Consider the following 14,913-nt stretch of genomic DNA (forward strand, 5'->3'; position numbering starts at 1 on the left):
CTCATAGGTTACAGTTCACCATCAAGGGAAGCCAAGGCAGAAATCAGCACGAAGGAACTGAGTCAGAGGCCGTGGATGGGGTACTGCTTACTGCTTGCTCAATTAGCCTGCTTTCTTATACAACCCAGGACCACTGGCCCAAGTACAGCCCTACCCACAGGAGATTGAGCCTTGCCACACCGATCATCAATCAAGAAAAACACTCCAAAGTCATGTCCACAGGGCCAATCTGATGGAGGCAACCTTCATCTGAGATTCCCTCTTCTCAGGTGACTCTAGCTTGTGTGATGTTGACAGAAACAACCAGAAGAGAGCACGGTATATGCTCCATGTGTCTATCTTTCTGATGGAATGTTACATATGATGTAATCTGCAGGTGGTAATACCAATTCACTTAATTTACTGTTAAACTTAGGAGGCACTTCAGTTCTCTGATGGTATCCCTGATAATCATAAACGCTATTATCTCTGATATCCTCCGAATCTACAATTTCAAAACATATAGGATTGGTCAGAATCAGCAACAGCATGCAGGATAGTTAGTTCCTCCCTTTGTATGAATTGAGAAGCATGGAGGGCCCCTTCAGCAAGCCAATTCAACGCGGTGGTCCATGGGATATCCTCCCAGAGACATCATATTTCCTTTGGAACCAAGACTTCTAGACCAGTAGAGCTTCGATCTGGGCGTAGGAAGTGAAGCTTTGTTTGTAAATCACCAGGGAACACTGTAAGAGAAGGAAGGGCTAATTTCAGCCCTTGATGACCAGACCCAAGAACCTTGGCTGTAGGGGAAACAGTACCACCTACTGGATACTGGAATCAGAGTGTGTTTATTATCCTTGAGGATATTTCCTCAGCTCCGCAAAGTAGAGCTACCTTCCTGGCTCCGTAACCCCCTATTCAAACTCATTCTACCGTTATTAAGAGAGACTCTTCGGCATAGTCAGGCCTACAGCAAGACAGATGAATTCTATCAGCTGGCCCCCCGATGACTTCCTCAGCCAGAAATGATGTTTATGTGAAGCACCATGACAGCAGCTAAGGGCCTTCTACAAATCCACAAATGGTAGCTTTGGCTGAAGCATTGTGGACAGGAAATATAAACTCCATACGGAATAAGTATGTGTTCTAGTAAGAATAACATGGTGTGCCACCATAATGGGAATGGCCTGATACTCCAATCATACACCAGGTAGCTATGATGTGGCATGTAAGGCCTTGTCACAAACTCTGTTTTCACAGGTATGAAGCATATGTCCCCCTGGACCTTTCCAGGCAGAAGTTCCTACATAATAGATTCACCGTAGCTCTCCAATCTTACCATACTTTGGTGCTGTCCCTCAATGTGTACTGTATTTGTCCCCAGTGCTAGCATTTGACACCACAAGGTGGCGGAAGATGGTTTTGCTCTGTATTTCACTTGGGTTGATGTTAAAGGCTGATTAGCCACTTTCATTCTATCTGCAGCATTAACCCTTCTCCGTGGTGCAGCTTAATGTATAGATTCCAGAATTAGGATGTGGCTTTCAGGAGGGAAGGTTGCCACACCTCAAGTAAAAATTAAGATCCACAAGCCAGACCTGGTGGCATGGGGCTGTGAAGCCAGCTAGCTACTCAGGAGACTGAAGCCGGAGCATCACTTCAAACCCTACCTGGACAGGCCCTGACTCCAATAAATCTAAGAAGGGATGGAGAGAAAGGCAGTGGAGAAGCCCCCATTCAGCGTGTGACCAAGTGTGAGTACCAAGTTCAATGCCAAGTGCTGTACAGGAAAAAAAATGTAAGGTTTATAAAGGTGAATGTTGTAAAAATATAAAAAATAAAATGCTGTCTTTATACCCCACTAGGTCCAGCACCGCAGTGCACCAAGATATCTGGTAGATATCTTAATCTCAGTCAGCAAAGCGTCTCACCCGCTCTGCTCAATCCCATATCACACTGCCGAAGGTCTCTCTCTGAGCCTGGCAGCAATCTGTCTACCTATCTGGTTCCCAAGGAAGGTTTCCATTTGCTGTAGTCACTTCACTGTACTAAAAACACCAGACTAAAGATCTTCCTCTTCAGTCTAACTGGAACTTCACTCCGTTGAGCAACCCCTCCGGGCTTCCTCCTCCCTCAGATCCCTCGAGGTTCTAATAATCGTTATTCTGCTCTGGACTGAGTTCAGCTCTTTTGTTGTTTTGTTTTGTGTTTGGTTTTGTTGGTTGTTTTTAGCTTTCACATACATTTGAGAACATAAAACACTTCCTACTGCATCTGCCTTATTTTGTTAAACATAATGTCTTCCATGGCACTTCTTTTCTGTAGCCAAACAGTATATCCTTGTATATACACATACATATACATATACACATACACATACATATACATATACATATACACATACACATACACATACATATACATATACATATACACATACACATACACATACACATACACATACACATACACATACACATACACATACACATACACATACACATACATATACATATACACATATACCCATTCTGTTTAAATCCCATCATCTATTAATAGATAGCTATTAATGGATAGCTAGGTTGATTCCGTATCCTAACCATGTGTGCCAACAAACATGAAGATTAACAATAACACTTTAACAGGCCGATTGCCCACTTTGGTAACTACTTCAAAAGCAAGCAATCTACTTCCCTTAGAGACAGGAAACAGGAAGTAAAGGAAGGGGCCAGGTGTGGTGACTCATGCCAGTAATCTCGTTAGTCTGGTGACTCAGACAGGCTTATCACCATGGGTATTAGGCTACAGCCTGAGCTACAGAGAAGAAGCAGACCAAGGAAACGCTTTGTAGGATACACTTTGTAGGTCCCAGAAAAGAAGAAATGGACAAAGAAGCTGAGGGCTTTCATCTTGAAGCAAAGTCAGATCCTTGGGGTGAGCTTGGTCCTAAGCAAATCCTGAGTGTGGTTGGAGAAAAGGAGTGAAAATTCTTTGTAGACTTAGAATTTTTTTGTTAAATGGCTGTGATTTGAGGTTTGTTTGTTTGGTCAGTTGGTTTTTTGTTTTGTTTATTTAATAATTATTTATTTATTTTATGTATAGGAATACACTGCAGCTGTCTTCAGACACACCAGAAGAGGGCATCAGATCCCATTACAGACGGTTGTGAGCCACCATGTGGTTGCTGGGAATTGAACTCAGGACCTCCTCTTGAATTGCTGTCAGTGTTCTTAACTGCTGAGCCACCTCTCCAACCCAGGATAGATTTTTTTTTAAATACAGTTAATAAGGGTTCCCAAATGCTTCATACCCCCTTCTAGTCCACCATAGGAGACAAAAGATGGTAAGTAAGACAGGGGGATATGGTCCTGTTTAGCTCTTTGGGGCGATTCCAATCTCCATTTGTCAAGACACCAGCAGTCCAGTTCAGTAGTGTCAGGGTACCAAACATGAGTCAGCAGCAGAAACATGATCCAGAAGAAACAGCCAGGCCTCCGCTGAATTGGCATGAGTCAGCGGGAGCAACGAGATCCAGCCAGGATGCCAGAAGTCCTCTGCCATGCCTCTCTCAACAAAGGGAAGATCGGTGAAAATTTGAGAGCAAGGCTATCTGTGCAAGTGTGCCGTCGCTGTCTGTTGAGTCCTATTTACACTCTCTCCAAACATCATGGGCTCCTCAAGTAGCCATTAGGAATAAGCCATGATGGAGCTGGAGAGATAGCTTAGTATTTAAGGATTCTGGCTATTCTCATGAAGAACTAGAGTTCAGTTCCCAGAACCCATGTCTGGCAACTCACAGCCACCTGTCATCTCAAGATTCACACCTTCTTCTGGCCTCTGTAGACACACACATGCACATGTACACACACTTAAGTAAAAATAATAAAATATAATCTTAAAAAGAAGCCAGGGATATGCAGGAGATGCAAAAGCCTCTCAATAGCACCCTAATTATTTGACTACTGTAAATGATTGGTATGATTTGACATATGACACTTAAAGCTACTAAATAGATTTTATATTGTGATAAGTTATGCAAGATGCAGAAATGTCTCCATATATGGTTCTGCCAAAGCAATTGGTGCTATAATCTGTTTTTCCTCATCAATGGAGCCAAGCAAAACTGCACACTAGCTGGTTATCTTTAATTTTATTTATCAAAGTCAAATTCAATGACACGCATGAAATAGTTGCACTTTCTATCAGAAGTTCAAAACTGAGGCTTCAGAATCTACACGGCATTTGCCATAGACTGTCTTGTCATTTGCTAGGCTTTTGTGCACATAAATATTTCCTTGTTTTAAGAGAGGCATTTCATGTTACAACATGAGGTTACAGTGGGGAGAAACCCCACCCTATGGGCTTCAGCTCTCCATGAACACCAAGCCCACCCAAGAGGTTCAGGATCACATCGAGTCACTCCATGGCTTCCAGTTCATCACTGTCATCTCACAGTTCTCTCGGGGAGGAAGCTGCCTCTGGCCTAGAGGAGAAAATAAAGATGAGCTTAACATGTTGTCAAGCCCATAAGCCTGGGAGAATTCTTAAGATCTTAAGACACACGGGCATGTCAAGATCAATGCTCAACTTGAGTGACCAAGTTCTGCCAAGCTGCTCTCCTGGATGATTGTGCCTTGAGGAACTGCACCAGGTGCTACGTACAAGCGGGGCTCTTTCTATCTTATAAGAAGTAAAACCACGTGATAAAGGAGAATTCAGGTAGGTATTTTTGGTCACTGGTGTGCATACCTTTCTACACCAAATAATGTAATCAAGATAATCCTCCACAGACTCATCTCCCAGGTGATTCTAGAGCCTGTCAAGTCGATAATTAGCACTAACTTTTCACAGCGTGAAAAAGCCCTTACCCTATGTAAAGTCATCAGAAGTCAGAAAATATAAATGTTTGAAAAAGTTGTATTAAGATACTCTTCATCCAGCCACAATACAGCAAATACACAGGCGAATGCCATCATTAAACCACTGAACTGAGAACGGGACCCCCGTTGAAGGAATCTTAGAAAGGACTGAAAGAGCTTGAAGGGGCTCAAGACCCCATATGAACAACAATGCCAAGCAACCAGAGCTTCCAGGGACTAAGCCACTACCTAAAGACTATACATGGACTGACCCTGGACTCTGACCTCATAGGTAGCAATGAATATCCTAGTAAGAGCACCAGTGGAAGGGGAAGCCCTTGGTCCTGCCAAGACTGAACCCCCAGTGAACGTGATTGTTGGGGGGAGGGTGGTAATGGGGGGAGGATGGGAAGGGGAGCACCCATAGAGAGGGGGAGGGGGAGGGGTTAGGGGTATGTTGGCCCGGAAACCGGGAAAGGGAATAACAATCGAAATGTAAATAAGAAATACTCAAGTTAATAAAGATGGGGGAAAAAAGATACTCTTCATCCATCATGAAACATTCAATTAAAATGTACAACAAAAGGCCTTCACCATATTCTTAGAGTTGTAAAACTGTCACCACAATAAATCAGAACACTTTCCTCATCTCCAGATAAACCTCAGCCTCACCAGCAGTCACTTGCCTTTCTCTGTCTCCCGATACCTCTCGTCCCCCAGATAACCACTAACCCACCTTAATTACAGAGTTGGCTTCACAGGACACTTCTCACTGTGAAACCACTCGGTCTGCGTCAGACTAAGTATAACGATGGCCCCGCCTCACATTCCACTGGTGCTGTGTGAAAGTTCTCATCTCTCCATCTCCACAGCCACTTAGAACCACCCTGGCCGTAGCTTTCCTGGCCTATGTGATGTTTCTCTATGGCTTTGACTCTGCCCCATCCTGATTCCTATGACCCTGGGCATCTTTTCACATACTTACTAGCAGTTTACACATCTTTGGAGAAACGTTTATTCCAGTCCTTTGCCAAATTTTTAACTGGGTTGTCTTTCCAGGCCCTTCGATCATATGTAGTTGTAGAAACTCTTGGTATATCCCGGATATCAGGCCTTGTCAGATAAATTATTTGCAAATAGTTTCTGCCATTCTGTGGGTTCTTTTCGTTTTCTCCCTACTATTCGGAGTATGTAACTGAAAGGGAGTGTGATTCAGGGGTGGTGCAAATGCTTAGCGTGCATGGAGACTTGAGATCAAACTATACGAAATCAAAACAACCCACAAATACCTTTAGTCCCGGTGTAGTCAACTCATCTATTATTTCTGATGCCTGTACTTCTGGTGTTGTAGTTAAAAGTTCAAGGTCATCCTTGGTTATTCAATAACTTGAAGAAACGAGGAGAGGGGTTGGGGATTTAGCTCAGTGGTAGAGCGCTTGCCTAGCAAGCGCAAGGCCCTGGGTTCGGTCCCCAGCTCCGAAAAAAAGAAAAAAAGAAAGAAAGAAACGAGGAGGAGGGGGAGAAAGGAGAAAAGCTAGGGAGAAGAAGCACCCTCTAATCTGAGCTCCTGAGAACATGGTCCTCTTTACCTGAGCTTTAGAGCTCTTACTTTCCGATCTGTGACTCTTATCCACGAGTTAATCTTTGCACGTGGCATGGCGTAGGACTCTAGTCCCACTGCTTTGCATGGTGCTATCCAGCCATGACAGGCTCCCTTTAAAGACTATACTTTTTCTAGCCAACATTTGGCAGATTGTCAAAAAATTAGACCACATGTATGTGCACATTTATAACGTCTGTCTCCACGCCAGGTCCACTTCGGCTTGGTTCTGGTAATTTTATAGGAAACTGTGAAATCGATAAGGAGTGAGAACCTTAACATTCTCTTTTTTCAGTCTTGGTTATCCTGGGTCTCTAGGATATATGTATGAATTTTAGGATCCACTTGTTGATTTCTGTCCCCAAACCTGACTTTTTAGAGCGCGCATTGGACTTCTAGGTCAACTAGGGAGTATTACCGTTTAAACAGCTTTAAGACTTTTGAATTATAAACGCAAGATGGTTTTTTGTTTGTTGTTTGTTTGTTTTGCAACCCTTCAGAAAATACAGTTTGTATACAGGAATCAGAATGGAGATGTTGTAGAACACTTGCAGAAACAGACAGCTGTCTGCGTCTGTCCTTCTCCACAGTGCCTGGCTCTTGTCCATTGCATGTATTCTGCTTGAAGAGGCCAATGCACCTTGTAATCAAATGGTCCTCAACCAGCGCATTATTCATCAAGATTAAAAAGACTTTTAAAACAGATCAGAAACTATTGAAAATCAGAATTGGGATTCGAACTTGAGTATACCTGACTCCAGAGTGTAATTTCTCCCATGACAGCCCTTCAGGTCAGGAGTCCTTGGGTTTGACTGGCTGGTTACCAGCTCATGTGTACAAGTTATAGACCAACTAACTACTTAACCCATTGAATTTCATGTCTGTGTCCTTAGATTCTTTCTCTTAAATTGAATTTCTAGTTTTGCCTACGACTCTCTCAACCTGCTGCCTCAAATATAAGGCCTGGTTGTTTCTTTCCATTTTTGCGGGTTCTCAATGCTGAGCTGTTGAAACTTCAGTTCTTCACATACTGAACATCATGGGGAGAATTGTCCCTGTATTCTTAAATATTCTGTTTCTATTAATAGTCACAGCAGCACTCGGGTTTTAATAACAACACAATTCCGTGGCACCTCTCATCTTGCTCAAAAAAAAAAAAAAATTACAGACATTTGCAAACCACAGCCTTATACCAATCAATATGACAGTGTGGGAAAAAGCAAATACTGTCTCCACAATTTCCACGGACAGATTTTTCTTCTCTCCTTTCTTGCTAACAGTTGGAAGTCTTCTCTCCTAACAAATAACTCTGAAGAGACAAAGACCAGCGAGGAGGAGCCGACGCTTGAGATGGTGTATTTTTAGTCATTTTGATTAAATTATGGAGATGTGAAGTTGATAATTTATTGAAGGGGAACAGGGAAGTCTATGTAAATGTTTGCAGATGAATAATTAATGTGACTTTCCGACATCACTAGGCCTTTAATTAGAGTCACTGTAAAACAAAGCAAGAACCAAAGAGCACAATTATTACTGCAGCTAATTGTAACTTTCCTAAGTAGCATTTCAGAGTTGCTGCTTCATTTGCATCTTTAAGGGAAGTCGGACCATACCTAGGGTGGCACTTGCTTTGGATCCCACTTTTAACTGTTTCCCTGCAGACCACAATCCATCAATACATTTGTGATTTTTTTTTTCTTCTACTGAGTATTACCCAGGAAGTTTACGATTTGTGTACTTTTATGTACTAATTTTTACAGCAACGATGTTGGTGTCTATATTTTTTTTTTTAATGTACTGATTTTTATGGCAACAATGTTTGTGCTTCTTGGCTGCTTAGAAGGTAAAATGGCCGCCCACTGTCTGTGGCCTTTGATGAAGCATTAGGTTGAGGTGTTCTGCATCTCCCTCAGGTTATTCTCCCGTGTCTCTCTTCCACTCTCCGTTCACCTTCTTGGCTCCATTTTCTTCAGCTCCTTTCACTTATTGTTGCTCTGTCTCTAACCACTCTGCTTTTGTCTCCACACTCGGAACTCAGAAGCACTTTATTCCTTTTACCTCCAAGAAGCTGATTCAAAATGTTCGTGACCTTGACAGTTAAGACGACTGAGTTTCTTCTCTTTAGTGGCGATTGTCTTCTGGGGTCCGACATCATTTGAGAGAGGGATTGATTCCTACTGACTGGAAGGTCTGTTGGTTCAGAATCTACAGCACTCTGACTCCTGTTCCCTGACTCGTAGTTTCTGACATAAACAGCAGGGCCCGAAAAAGGGTTAACGTGAACTGGATAAATAAATAATTCATGGCGAGAGATAGAATATCCAAGGGCATTTATTCATCAGCTAATCAACATGATCACTGTCTGAGTGAAAAATAAAATTAGGACCAGAAGACTGTCTAAATACAATCAGAAAAAAATGATCTTGAGAGGCTTCGAGGGGTGTTTGTCTAAAGCTGGAGCGGCCTGGAAATTTCTCTCGCTGGATACAGAGTGTGTTAGGGGGTGTACCAGCCAAGCTAATGATAAGTTTTAAATGACGGAAGAGTTAGTATGGATGGCAGTAAGATGGGCTGTGCAAACAGAGTTCTTCCATTTTTAGAGCCCTTATTAAATAAAAATAATAATAAACAAAACCCAAACAACTAGATAGCAAAGTCAAAAGCAAAAAAAAAAAAAGCACATATTTATTTAAAAGTTAAGTAATAGCATATTTCCACAAACCACAAGACCCAAATAATAGTGGTGAACCATTAACAGCCACAAATCTTGTCTGCTGTAGACATGTTTGTGGACGACAGAACAGCCCCCCAGGCACGTTCTGAGAGATGCCCCTCTATCACTTGAAGATTCTTCCTCCCTACAAAGCAACTTCCTGGCTTCTCTCGGCTCAGAGGAGACAGTGGTATATCTGACTGGTAGATTTGGGAAGAATAAACTGGGTGTGCTTGTCTTACAGTCCCTGTCCTTCCCAGGAGTGAGTTACAAATAGGCTCACTCTCTACCCTTCCACAGACCGGACGGCCCTATACTAGGAGGAGGCGCTACATGGAGGTTTGAGGATGAAGCCTGTTCGTGCTGGAACTCTGGGCCAGCAAGCAAGCTTCTTTAACAGATCAAAGCCAAAGCCCCCCGATTCTTAAAAGTCTCTCAGTAGCAAAGGTAAAATTTTGGCTTTGTTTCCCCTCTTTTATTTCGCCAACTGTTTAGAGTCTAAGTCGGAAAGAAAGCACCTTTACTGACACTGTAAAACAGACCTAAAGAGGAAATGCTTCAGAGACGGCGGATTTCGTTCTTGCTCTTTCGTTTAAGAGCACCGTTTGCGTGGGTCACAGTGTGGTGCGCTGGTGGAGAGCCCTGCTGGCACCGTTCAAGTTCCAACATCAGCTTCTTTACTTCTGTGTTGCGCTACACATTCAACCCCTGAGATCTATTTCCCATCCAAAAGTACGGGAATGTTAATTCTTACCTCTTACAGATACTGTGAGTAGCGAAATAATAAAAATACAACAGGAAATATCCACGTCGTTCAATGTATTGTGCCTTCTACAAGCACGCCGCGCCTGCTTTTAGTGTATGACTTGCCATAACAGAGTTCTCTGAGGCAAAAACTGTCTGATTGTAAGAACCGCGCAGCTCCGGGCGTGGAATAGAGTCTAATGCTTGTTTGCTGTGTGGGTGGATGAAACAGGAGGTGAGGTTGAAAGCCCAAGGCAGGAGCCCTGTTCTTCAGTGAAGCAGAGTCCTTTACTAAGAGAAAAGGTATCGCTTCAGTTTTCTTCACAGTTTATCAGAAAGCTAGAAAGTGCGTTTTATAATTATTGGCAAATGTATTTTGTCTAAATGTGCTTGGAAAATATATACATTTTTTTAAAAAAGTCTGTTATTCAATCATGAATCTTTGCTGCCCTCTAGTGGAATAAAAACACAAAGCAGGCTGCTGGCCAGATGTGGATATGATCTAAATACACACAATTACCAAAGAATAAATAAAAAATGTAAAAGTCATTTCTGAAAAATCAAAACAGCTTTTCCTCGTAAGTGTGTTCCAAGCAGTTGCTCTCATACCTTTTTCAGGTTTTTCTTTTCCAACATTTGCATTAGTGCCTCAGACAAGGATTCGTTTATTTGCATGCAGAATCTAGTTCTGAGGGATAATCTGCTTCACTGTCTAAATTTTGCATCAGTTATATGCAATTTTGAAATAAGCAACACGAAAGTCGGAAAACAGTTGCAGTGGAGGATGTCCGTGGGTTCCCTTCTCACGTAGACCTGCACAGTTAATCCTGCGCTCTAACTTCAGATTACGTCCCAATTGTAGGTCACTCAGAGGCCCACAGTGGGGTCTCAAAGAATCCTCAATTCAATCCAAACAGTTTTCTGAGTCCTGAGGGGCTTCGAAACTCAGGGAAGCAAAGGTTGGTTGGAATGTAACAACATAGAAAGGCAGTCTTTACGAGTAAAAAGGAAAACTCCGTGGTCCAGGTACTGCTGCATCTGTCAGAAAGCCGCTGTACTGATACCACTCGAAAGACTGCTGCGAGGGAAGGTTACCGGTGCAATGGCTTCCTAGAGTAGGCAGAAAGCGTGTGGGTTCTGGAAAGGTGGGTAGCGTGTTCAATAAAAAAAATAAAGGCATCTTTGGAGGAGTCAGAGATAGAAAACTGGATTAGAAAAGTACAGCATCAACTTCAGGGAAAGGTCTAACCTGGGAACTGCTGCCGTGGTGGATACATTCAGGAAAGCAATGGAAGTACGTCCTAGTTAGAACCAGGTGAGGAGGACCATTAAGACAAAGCAGACTTTGTCAGCTTTGAAAAGTTGTTGAGGATTTGTAAGGGATCACAATGATTTTAGAGAAAAAATTATAATCCATAAGGTTAAGTTGAAAGCTAAAGGGGTTGGTTAGAGGGGCCGTGATACCCCCCACCCCCGGACTTGAGAACCGGAACTTTCGCGATTGGGAAAGACAGAGGTTATCTCAGGAGGAGAAACTATTTCTCCCAACAGCTGTCTGATGCCTAAAGTGAATGAGTCTGGAGAGGGAGTGTGAGAGGATGGACAGGTCTCCGAGGGGTCGAGTCTAAGCATCTAAGAGCACATGGGAGCCAGAGAAACAGATCACAGGGTTGGAGAAGCCTCAACATACTATTGACACACATGCTTAAAAGACAAGGCCATTCTACTGTCTGCTACTACATAGAAATTTCACATGTATCAACTAGATAAGGAAACAGAGGGGAGAGCGAAAATGTGTAACTCCACAGTTCATCATATTTATATTCCTTTTTAGAATGTGCGATCTATGAGGTTTAAGAGCTATTTCCTGTATGATGGAGGTCGTCTGACACGAAGCAAGTGTGCGAGCACGGATCTTAAATTTAAATCAATTTTGACTGAACCGTGTTAGAACTCATCTCCCAAGAACAGAGGTGATTAATTGAAACATCACCTTTGGTGGCCTACGCCCTCTGTCTCCCTCCGTATGTCACTGTGTGTGAAGGACTGAGATGCAGTATCAGAAATAGGAGGAGTAGCTAAATAACTCCAGGCGATGGCGTTGCACTCTTCTTCCCACGGAGACTGGCCGTACGGTTCGTTACCTCTTGACCAACAGGGTCCCATTTGTCCTGCTCCTCTGAAGATAGCAACCACAGTGAAAAACAAAAACACCCTTGTGCTTGTAGGAGATCCTCCTGGCATACGTGATTCAGAATTCAAACAAAATATGCTTTTTAAGTGCACAGGAACATTCCTGAGACACAACATGCTTGGCTATAAAACAAGCATCAACAAGTTTTTTTTGTTTGTTTGTTTGTTTGTTTGTTTGTTTGTTTTTGGAGCTGGGGACCGAACCCAGGGCCTCGCACTTGCTAGGCAAGCGCTCTACCACTGAGCTAAATCCCCAACCCCGCATCAGCAAGTTTTAAAGGGTTAGGTCCCACCAAGGACGCACTGAACACATTTGGTTATGAACTCTAGAAATGTCCTATAAAGAAATCACCCGCTTCTTGCTGGGTGCTGGCTGCTTGCTGTTGAAATGGGCAAGTTTATGAAACCCGGGAAAGTGGTGCTGGTCCTGGCTGGACGCTACTCCGGATACAAAGCCGTCATCGTGAAGAACATTGATGATGGCACCTCCGACCGCCCTTACAGCCATGTCCTGGTGGCTGGAATTGACTGCTATCCCAGAAAAGTGACAGCTGCCATGGGCAAGAAGATGGCCAAGCGATCCAAGATCAAGTCCTTTGTGAAAGTTTATAACTACAGCCACCTCATGCCCACAAGGTACTCTGTGGATATCCCCTTGGACAAAACTGTTGTCAACAAGGATGTGTTCAGAGACCCAGCACTGAAACGCAAGGCCAGGCGGGAGGCCAAGGTCAAGTTTGAGGAGCGATACAAGACAGGGAAGAACAAATGGTTTTTCCAGAAGCTTCGCTTTTAGATGTATTTTTGTTTTCGTCATTAAAAAATTTAAAAATTAAAAAAAAAAGAAATCACCCAAGAGATTGAAAGCACTTAATTTATCTCAACAATTATTTTAACATGCCGATTCCTCGTTGCAATGTTGATAGTTTGGGATTTATTTAAGTAAAATACCATTACTGTGTTTTAATTGTACAAAATATATTCATAAACTAGGGGGAATTAAATTAGGGGTTAATAACAAGAAAAAAATCAGGGGGAAGGTGGGGCTGGATTTGGAAAATACTTTGAGATGATTCTAACTGTAAAAAGAATTAACCAAATAATGCCTAAGAGCAATATATAGAAGAAAAAAATATAGCTTATCAACCCATGTGCTAATCGATAACCGAAATACTTCTGTAAGAATACATAAAGAGAAAAACTACACACAAGGAATAAATAATAAATAGTAAGAATTAAAAATGATAAAAATAGACAATAGAAAATGTGGTACATTTGCACAATGGAGTACTACTCAGCTGTCAAAAACAAAGACTTAAGGAAATTCTCAGGAAAGTGGATGGAACTAGAAATATCATCCTGAGATCACAAAAGAACACACATGGTGTGCACTCACTGATAAGTGAATATTAGCCCAAAAGCTCATAATACCCATGATACAGCACACAGACCATGTGAAGCTCAAGAAGTAGGAAGACCAAATTGTGGATGCTTCAGTCCTGCTCAGAAGGAAAAACAAAATAATTGTGGGAGTTAGAGAGAGGTTAGGGACCTGGGAGGGATAAGAGAGGGGAGGGAAAGGAGGGCAGAATCAGGTGTGTGAGGAGACTAGGGGAGAAGTACAGAGGGCCAGGAAATTGAACAGAGGTGTGTAGCAGTGGGGGATGAGGAACTGGGGGTAGTCACTAGAAAGTCCCAGATACAAGGGAAGCACGAGGTTCCCAGAACCCAACGGGGATAACATTAGCCAAAATACCCAACAAAGGAAAGATAGAACCTATAGAGACCATATGCAGAGGTTAGGCACAGCCCCTGGTTGAGGGATGGGGCCACCCACCCATCTCCAGAATATTAATCTGGAATTCCTCCTGTCAAAAGGAGATGCAGGGACAAAGAGTGGAGCAGAGACTGAAGAAAAGGCCATCCAGAGATCGCCCCACCAAGGGATCCATCCCATCTGCAGACACCAAACCCAGACACTATTGCTGATGCCAAGAAGTGCTTGCTGACAGGAGCTTGGTATGGCTGTTCCCTGAGAGGCTCTGCCAGCACCTGACAAATACAGAGGAGGATGCTCACAGCCAACCATGGACTGAGCCTGAGGACCCCAGTGGAGGAGTTAGAGAAAGAACTGAAGAAGCTGAAGGGGATTGCAACCCCATAGGAAGAACAACATCAACCAACCAGACTAACCGGAGCTCCCAGAGCCTAACCAAAGAGCACACATGGAGGGACCCATGGTTCCAGCTGCACATGTAGCAGAGGATGGCCTTATCTGGCATCAATGGGAAGGGAGGCCCTTGGTCCTGTGGAGGCTCAACGCTCCAGCATAGGGCGATGCTAGGGCAGTGAGGCAGGAGTGGGTAGGTGGGTGGGGGAGCACCCTCATAGAGGCAGGGGGAGGAGGGATGGGAGGGATGACAGGAGGAGGTTTCAGGGGAAAAATTGGGAGGAGGGACAGCATTTGAATGTAAATAAGATAACCAATAAAAAAAGGAGAAAATATTAAATTGATCCTTGTGAAAGAAAATTTTGACAAATTTCCATTAGATTAATTACACAAAAAAAATATGAGATTCAACTGGCTAAAATTAGGAGGGGGAAGAGAAAGAAAGGAGAGAGAGAGAGAGAGAGAGAGAGAGAGAGAGAGAGAGAATAAAGAAAGGTAGTGCATAATGCTGTGGCCAGAGACACAAAAAGAAGAAGAGAAAGGAGAAAAGGAAAAGAGGGGTCAAGGCTTAAGCCAAGCCAACTTGATCTTAAGAAACAAAAAAAACAAAAAAAAACAAAAAAAAAACAAAAAACAAAAAAAACAATGCTAG

The 14,913-nt window shown here is 42.9% G+C and overlaps 1 protein-coding gene across 1 annotated transcript; it reads left to right on the top strand.

Moving 5' to 3' along the window:
* The first annotated feature begins 8,226 nt into the window (after positions 1–8,226).
* Positions 8,227–12,939, top strand: Rpl27l7 (ribosomal protein L27 like 7). The gene has a single exon (XM_063270862.1). It carries the CDS (start codon positions 12,480–12,482, stop codon positions 12,885–12,887), a length of 408 nt encoding a protein of 135 aa, XP_063126932.1. The 5' UTR covers positions 8,227–12,479; the 3' UTR covers positions 12,888–12,939.
* The last annotated feature ends 1,974 nt before the right edge of the window (positions 12,940–14,913 follow it).

The sequence above is a fragment of the Rattus norvegicus genome, chromosome 11, assembly GCF_036323735.1.
Source record: "Rattus norvegicus strain BN/NHsdMcwi chromosome 11, GRCr8, whole genome shotgun sequence".
In the NCBI taxonomy this organism is placed as follows: Eukaryota; Metazoa; Chordata; class Mammalia; order Rodentia; family Muridae; genus Rattus; species Rattus norvegicus.

Excerpts from the sequence above, each read along its gene's own strand:
- Rpl27l7 (XM_063270862.1), top strand. The coding sequence starts at position 12,480 with ATGGGCAAGTTTATGAAACCCGGGAAAGTGGTGCTGGTCCTGGCTGGA.